Source organism: Centruroides sculpturatus, unplaced genomic scaffold, assembly GCF_000671375.1.
Source record: "Centruroides sculpturatus isolate CEXI.00-Female unplaced genomic scaffold, Cexi_2.0 scaffold157, whole genome shotgun sequence".
Classification (NCBI taxonomy): Eukaryota; Metazoa; Arthropoda; class Arachnida; order Scorpiones; family Buthidae; genus Centruroides; species Centruroides sculpturatus.
This window is the reverse complement of record NW_019384522.1, coordinates 561,184-568,579: the sequence shown is the minus strand read 5'-3', so window position 1 is coordinate 568,579 and position 7,396 is coordinate 561,184. Positions and strand designations below refer to the sequence as shown.

The following is a 7,396-nucleotide window of genomic DNA, read 5'->3' as shown; positions in this document are numbered from 1 at the left end:
ATATTGAAAAATATAAAAACAATAAAAAATTATACTTCAGATGTTAATTTAGTATCAAAAACGTAAAATATTTGAGTAGCCCAAGACATAGTCAAAGATTGAAGCGCCACAGCACTGGCGAAAATTTAAATTTGCCGACTGGAATTCTTTCGGATGATTGACGTTTTGGATGATTGACTTTCGGAAAATTGACGCTCTACTGTATTATTAAAAATTTTTTTTATTAATTTAAAATTTGAATAATCATATTTCATTCTATTCTTATTTTTTATGATTGCTAATTTGCTAGAATAATTTTTATTATATTTATAATAAGTTCAATTTATAATTGTTTTATTTAGGCTGATGAATTTCCAGTGAATGAACGTATTGCTTTACAATTAGCTGGTTTACAAGCACAAGTTTTATTAGGAGAACCACAAGAAGGAAGATTAGATAGGTAATTTTAACAAAATTTTAATGTATATGGATGTAATAATGTTAAATTAAAATAATTAAGCAGAAAGTTTTAATATTTATTGTTGATATTCTTAATTGATTTAAATGAATTCATAATAAATAGTAATAATTTCAAAATGTCATAACTTGAAGATACATTTTATGATTATACCTACTGATGAAATAAATTTAAATACGAAGTATTACAATCAAAAGATATGTTCATTACATTATTTCTTTCTTTCATAAATCAGGATATTAATATATGGGCTTATAAATATATGGATAATATTTTTTCAGTTAATTTAATCTGATATGGTTACTCATACTCGTAACAGTGCAATTCCTACTTCTCATATACATATGTATGATCCAGAAAATATTACAATTGCATGTACAATTTTCAAGGTAAATAAATAAATTTATCCAATTCATAACTAATGCACTTTGTAGAGATATATTTAATTTTTCATCATAATTTTAAACTGATTTAAAATGTTTAAATTTTTTTAGGATCTTAGTAAATATTTACGTGGTGAATTAAAGCCTGAAGGTGATGTTCAAGTAATTCAGTCAATTATTGGTTATGGTATTGAAAGAGAAGAATTAAGAGATGAGATATTAGTGCAGTTAGTTCGTCAGTCCACTAATAATCCATGTCGTGAATCTTTATTAAGAGCTTGGCTTGTATTATGTTTGTGTGTGGTAGCATTCCATCCAAGCAAGACTTTTAGTCGTGTAAGCTTTTTTAATAATAATTGTTTTTGAGTTTATTTCTGTCATTTTTAAAAAAGTATTAATAATTAAACATGTTTATTATAATATAAAAACTTTTTCAGTATTTTCACTGTTTTCTTCGTAAAAATCTTCGTGAAGATAGATGTATTGCTAGATATGCTCAATGGTGCTTAGATAATCTTCATAGTACCAAAGTTACTGTTAGAAAAATGCATCCATCATCTTTAGAGATTAATGTAAGTTAAAAATTTTGTAATTAGGTTTGTTTTTGAGATTATCAGATTATGATTTCATCAGAAAAATGTTTATTTTTTAAAAATTATAACTGAATACCAATTATTTAACTATTCAAATATTTCTGAAGCTAATGTCTTTCATTTATGTATGTCAGAATATACATAAATTTAAAGCCTAAATTTTCTAATATTTGAATAACCTAAAAGGATTTTGTANTCATTGTTTAAATCCGATCTTTAAGTTCGCTCTTTCGCACTACGAAACTTGACTCATTTAAAACGTCGTTATTGGCCTGCTTTCGGACCCCGTTTGGGTCCTCACATAGCCGTCAAGGGCAATCGTGTGGCAGTGGTGAAGGATGAATATATCTGCAAAATTCTTTTGTGGATATCGCCAAAAACTGCCACAAAAAAAAAATTCATATAAAAAAGGAATTATGTAACAATAAAAAAAGACTTTTCTTTATTAGACATAACTGTTTACAAAATCCTTTTCTGAAATGGTAATGAGAAAAAACATATGGAAAAATACTTTAAAAATTTCCCACATTTATTCTCCACTACATAGGGATAGCACCATACGTGACTAACCCAGAAGTTAGTCTGGTATGGTGAAAGGTTAAGAAAGGTTAAGAAGACTTAAGTTTAATTATTGTTAAGCACTTTTGATCTATCATCTTTCACATTATTTTTTTTATATTATGATGATTACAAATTAACATTTTAGTGGCAAAATATGCTTACAGAAGCCTGAATTTAAGATCAAAATTTATCAAAAAACATTAAAAATTGATTGGCTATAATTTATCAGTCAGTAATATGGATATGTGTGACAGTGATGACCAACTCTACACACCTAGATATAGTGGATGAAAATAAAGCTAATGAGTGAATATGTATTAGCAGAAAATATCAAAAAGTTGTGAAAAATAACATAACTTTTCATATTTTTACTGTATGAAGCACTTTTCGTACTATTTTGCACATTCATATTAATATTTTATTTTCATATAATGCAGCTGTTTCTATTTGTTAGATTTGCTGAATTAGTAAATCAAAAAATAAGTTTTAGATAGTTACAGATAACTTGGATTATGTAACATTCTCATGTAGGATGGAAGTTTGTTTGGTGTGAAACATAGCCAAATTTGTTATAACTATATTGTAAAAATTTGTGTGTAATGATTGTGATTTTCATATTTGAATTTGAAAAAACTGCTACTGTGTAACTCATCTTTTTAAAGTTAAATGCAGGTAAAGTGCAACCTTGATTTAACAAACTAATTTTGGCAAGGGATTGTTCATTGAAGCTGAAAGTCTGTTATATAATAATATAGGTTTTCCGAATTAATTTGTTAAAAAAATTGACAAATTAGTTAGTTTATCTGATTTTACTTATGTAGATACGTTTGTGAAATTAAAATTAAGTATGTATGAGAAGTTTAATTTCACAGAAAAGTTTACTATGTATTATTGCTTATGGACTCATCATATTACTAAGACTGTAATAAAGAAGTATATAATATAAATTGAAATAAATAAGCAATCATTTTGGAAAATACACTTTATGAGCAGTGACTACGGATACGAAATTAATCCGTTCCGAAACTGAGATTGTATCATGAAAATGTCATAAGGTGAATCATTTTTCCCCCATACGATTACATGTAAAACCAAATAATTTGTTCCAACACGAAAAACACACTCAAATTAAAGCTAAGTGTGAAGTGAGGGGTAGAGCGGTGAGATTCTCCCCACTTATCGGCTTCGTTGTCAGGGATGGCAATGGTTAAGTGAGTGGGAGGGGTAGTGAAGTTGTGACGAGGTGTTGGTCACACTCAAAGATGACACAATATTAAAATTAAGAATAACATATTTAATTTATAACAAACGATACAAATACAGGCAAGTACATTTGAAACTAAAACAAGAGGAGAATAATAATGATAATAATAATAATATTTCTGCATCGCGACAATATAGATGGCTGCTGTCTGTCTTTCCTGTCGGCGGGACCGTCGAAGGTCCGCTACCCGTGAGTTTACTGAGAACTAATCTAAAACCGAGAAAGAGAGAAGTAAAAAATTTTCCAAGTCTGTACCTCGTTTGCAGTAGTGATCAGAAACTGCGAAGATCTCAAGAGGAGAGCAGACTTGAGGAGTCCAGTCCTTGGGCTTTTTCCCGGCAATCGCTCAGAGGTGCGGGAGCGATCCCCTTTTACACACGGTTAGCGTGGGAAATATCTGGGGATTTCCTGATGTAATTGTCTTTGCTGCGTTTGTTGTTTACTTTAATTTTGACAGTTCTTCAGAGTTATTATCATCTCTCCCATCATGGTGACGCAGTTATGACCACCGTCGTCACTTCTCTCGACCAGTTAGCATTAAAGTAGTCATCACTTGGGGTAATGACTGTCCATCTTCGGTAATGTGATATGGTTTCTCACCGTGCGATCTACCCTTACAGGTGACCTTTTTGGTTATCCTCTAGACCAGGGGTTGCCAAACTGTTTTGATCGTTGACCCCCTACAACTTTTCGTAACCTTACATCGATCTACACCAAAAACTTTGTTACAAGCAAAAAAAAAAGCGCTTACTGTTTTAATATATATCTTTTAATTTTACATTTTTTACATTTATTGTACAGTACTGTACTGTATATATGTTAATAATAATTTTTGTAACTGACAATCAATAAGATGGATAAGCTTGATAATCCTTAGCAAGATTAGCAATATTCAGTTCAAAGTTTGTAAGTTTTAGTCTTTTCATCGACTTCCCCAATAATGTTATATCGACCCCTGGGGGTCGATATAGACCACTTTGGCGATCCCTGCTCTAGACAGTAACATGTGTTTGTTGTCGCTAATTGGCTCTTTACTTGAATATTGCAGCTACCTTAGAATATAATAATCCCCTGTGTGAGGGGAGTCCTTCTTCGGTCGTTTAGGACGACTTTGAGCATCTAGGAGGTCACCTTTCGGAGTGACGCAGTACATTGAGGGGTCAAAAGGTCCAGTTCCTGGCCAAAGGGGTGAAAATGGGAGAAATAAGGGAAATAATGATGAAAGAAAAATTTTATACAAATTTTAGCATTTAAAACTCCCAAAAGAGAGTCTGATTTCTCACATAAGTAGTTCATAAAGTCTTTTTATGAAGTTATTAAAACTGAAAAACCAATTCCTGTAAAAAGTATTTATATTTAATTTTACACATTTAATGTATGGGGGTGATTTTTTTATTAACTAAAAATAGCAAAAAGCTAATTAACTGAAGAAAGGACAAACATGTAACAACTCTTGTCAAATTTTAGGGGGAGGAAAAAGCTAAATTTTTACAATCACTAGCTAATGCTGAAGATTTATGAAATGAAATTCCTATTTGATTTAATAATTTTAATAACTTCAGCTATCTTCTCAAACCAAACAAACTTTTGTGTTATATGTTAATGTTTCACAATTCAGGTTATTTGCAACTACCTATAACAGATTTTGATTTACTAATTTAGAAAATCCAAAACAAATAGCTGCATTACCTGAGAATAAAATTTTAACATAAATATATAAAAACTAATTAGAAAATTACCTTATATTTATTTATTATTTTTTTTATTTAATAGTATTTAATAGGGAAACCCTGTATGTATGGGTGTATTACAACAAAAAAAGACATTACAGTCATCAATATCAATTCCAAGCCAAATACATTATTATTAACAGTACAGCACATAATAATAAACCTGCTAAGAAAAGAAAAAAGCAGTACAATATTAATGACAATAATAAACAAAACCAACAACAATAATAATTATATCCACAAAGAAATAAAAATACACACAAAAATGGCAGTGAATAGTCAATGCAAACAAAAATTCTATAAAATTATATAGAAAGAAAAATTAAACAATTACCTTAATAATTTAAATAAATTATTAATTATATGCCCAAAAATGCTGCCAACTCTCAAGTACTTAAACATCTACTAATATACTATATCCACATCTGGTGGTTAAACTTCTGAAAAAATAATATCTTAAATTAGTTTTCATTAGCTGTTTATCTTAATAATAAGATTATAAACACAGTCATATTTATTTTAATCTTGTAACAATTGCTTATATGATTGAACCAATAAATAATCTGAACCAAAACAGGGAAACTCTGTATGTATGGGTGTATTACGCCAAAAAAAGACATTACAGCCATCAATATCAATTCCAAGCCAATTCCAGTTACAGCCTTATATAGTAAAAATATGAGAAATCACTTTATTATGCATATTGCTAATACATAATATTCATCCATTAGCTTTGTTTTCACCTAGTACATCCAGGCATGTATTACTTGATGTTGCTATTAAACATATTTGTAATTTAGACATTACAACAATTTTATATGATTTAATCTAATAATTTTGTTTTGAATTGCAATTATTGTATTGTATGATAATGAAATGTTAAAATACTTTGCATATTTTAATCCTATCTTATTTTAATTTACCTTTGAGATGTTTAATATTTGTTAATTAAATCAATAGTAATAATAGTAAGTTTATGCTAATTTTTTGGAAATGATTAGGCCTATGTTCGAGGTATGTTTGCTCGTGAAGTAGCAAATGCACTCAGAGAGATGAGAAGGGTTGAAGCTGAAATGAGAAGAAAAGAACAAGAAGAAGAAGAAAAGAAAAGGTTGGAAGCTGAAAAACAAGAAATGGAAGAACAAGAACGACAAGCTTTAGAAGAATCAATTAGGTATGTCTTCAGTTTATATTCTTAAAAATTTTTTTTCCTAACTGCTTTTGTTGTCTGTTATCTTAACTTTAAAATATTAATATTAATATGCATGCAGCAATCAGACTGAAAAAGAAAGTGGGTAAGTTATATTAATTAATTTTACAATTTCTATTAAAATTGTAATGTCTCAATAGCATTTCTATTATTATTCAGATTAATAAAAACAAAACTCAGAGAAATAGTATTAAAAAAGGTAATTTAAACAGTTCTAAAATTAGTATGTAGTAATGTATGAAGAGATTTGAACTCTTTTGCAATTAAATGATTCAAATTTTTCTTCCTCGAAGGGAATCTTTAAATAAGGTTGAAAGCATTGTGAAATAAAATAGTGTGCTAGAATTATAAGGTGTAATTTATTAATAAATATATATTGTTTCCAATTAAGTGAATTCATTATATATGTAAAAGTGAATTGTAGCTATTATCAGATAAGATACTCCAAACATGGCTATCAAAGAATTGGATAATTGATCATGTCCAATGTAAAATAAGTTGTTTTATTTACAGAGTTATGTTTTTATTATTAATATTTTTGTAATACAATGTGTATAGGACTTATTTTTAAAATATTTTTTGTTAGTGCTACTCAACAAGAATTAGCAGCCATTGCTACATTAGTGGAACAAAATGTCCGTAGAGCACAGGAAGCATCAGAATGCCTTGATCTGGATGAAATGTTTTCATTTCTTAGTGATGTTCAAGAAGCACGACCTAATGTTCAGGAATTTGTAACTGAAATAGGACAACAAATGGAAGCGTTGCTGCAAGATGTTGAAACAACAGAAGCTGAAGAGGTGGATATATTATGAAATAGATTATTTATTTATTTGAATTTTTAACAAAATTATTTAAGAAATATGTTATTTATAAATTTAACATAAATTAATTTTTAAAGCATTGAAGAAATATCAAATTATTTTAAAAAACAGTATTTTACAAAAGTTATTTAACAAATTCTTCAAGTTCCTCTCCAAGTCAGATTTTTATTTTTTTAGAGTTTTCTAAATTAATTAATTAACCATTTTAGTACAAAATAGCACTTAACATAGTATTACTTCTATTACCAAATTATAATTAATTAATTAGTGTGTAAAAATATCCCTATAAATTTGATGATTTTTTGGCTTTTTTGATTCTGTTCTTATTACACATTCTTTTACAACACAAAACTTTATATGAATTATTTAAAAGT

The 7,396-nt window shown here is 28.4% G+C and overlaps 1 protein-coding gene across 3 annotated transcripts in view; it reads left to right on the top strand.

The window, feature by feature from the left end:
* Positions 1-7,396, top strand: part of LOC111622772 (myosin-I heavy chain-like) — a 66,850-nt gene that overhangs the window by 13,478 nt on the left and 45,976 nt on the right. For 2 of the 3 annotated variants that reach the window (XM_023365194.1, XM_023365192.1), the window contains exons 8-10: positions 5,990-6,162; positions 6,260-6,283; positions 6,785-6,998. In XM_023365194.1, coding sequence (XP_023220962.1) covers positions 5,990-6,162; positions 6,260-6,283; positions 6,785-6,998 — 411 coding nt within the window. The remainder of the gene's footprint in view (positions 1-5,989; positions 6,163-6,259; positions 6,284-6,784; positions 6,999-7,396) is intronic. The other variant, XM_023365195.1, reaches the window with a different exon arrangement.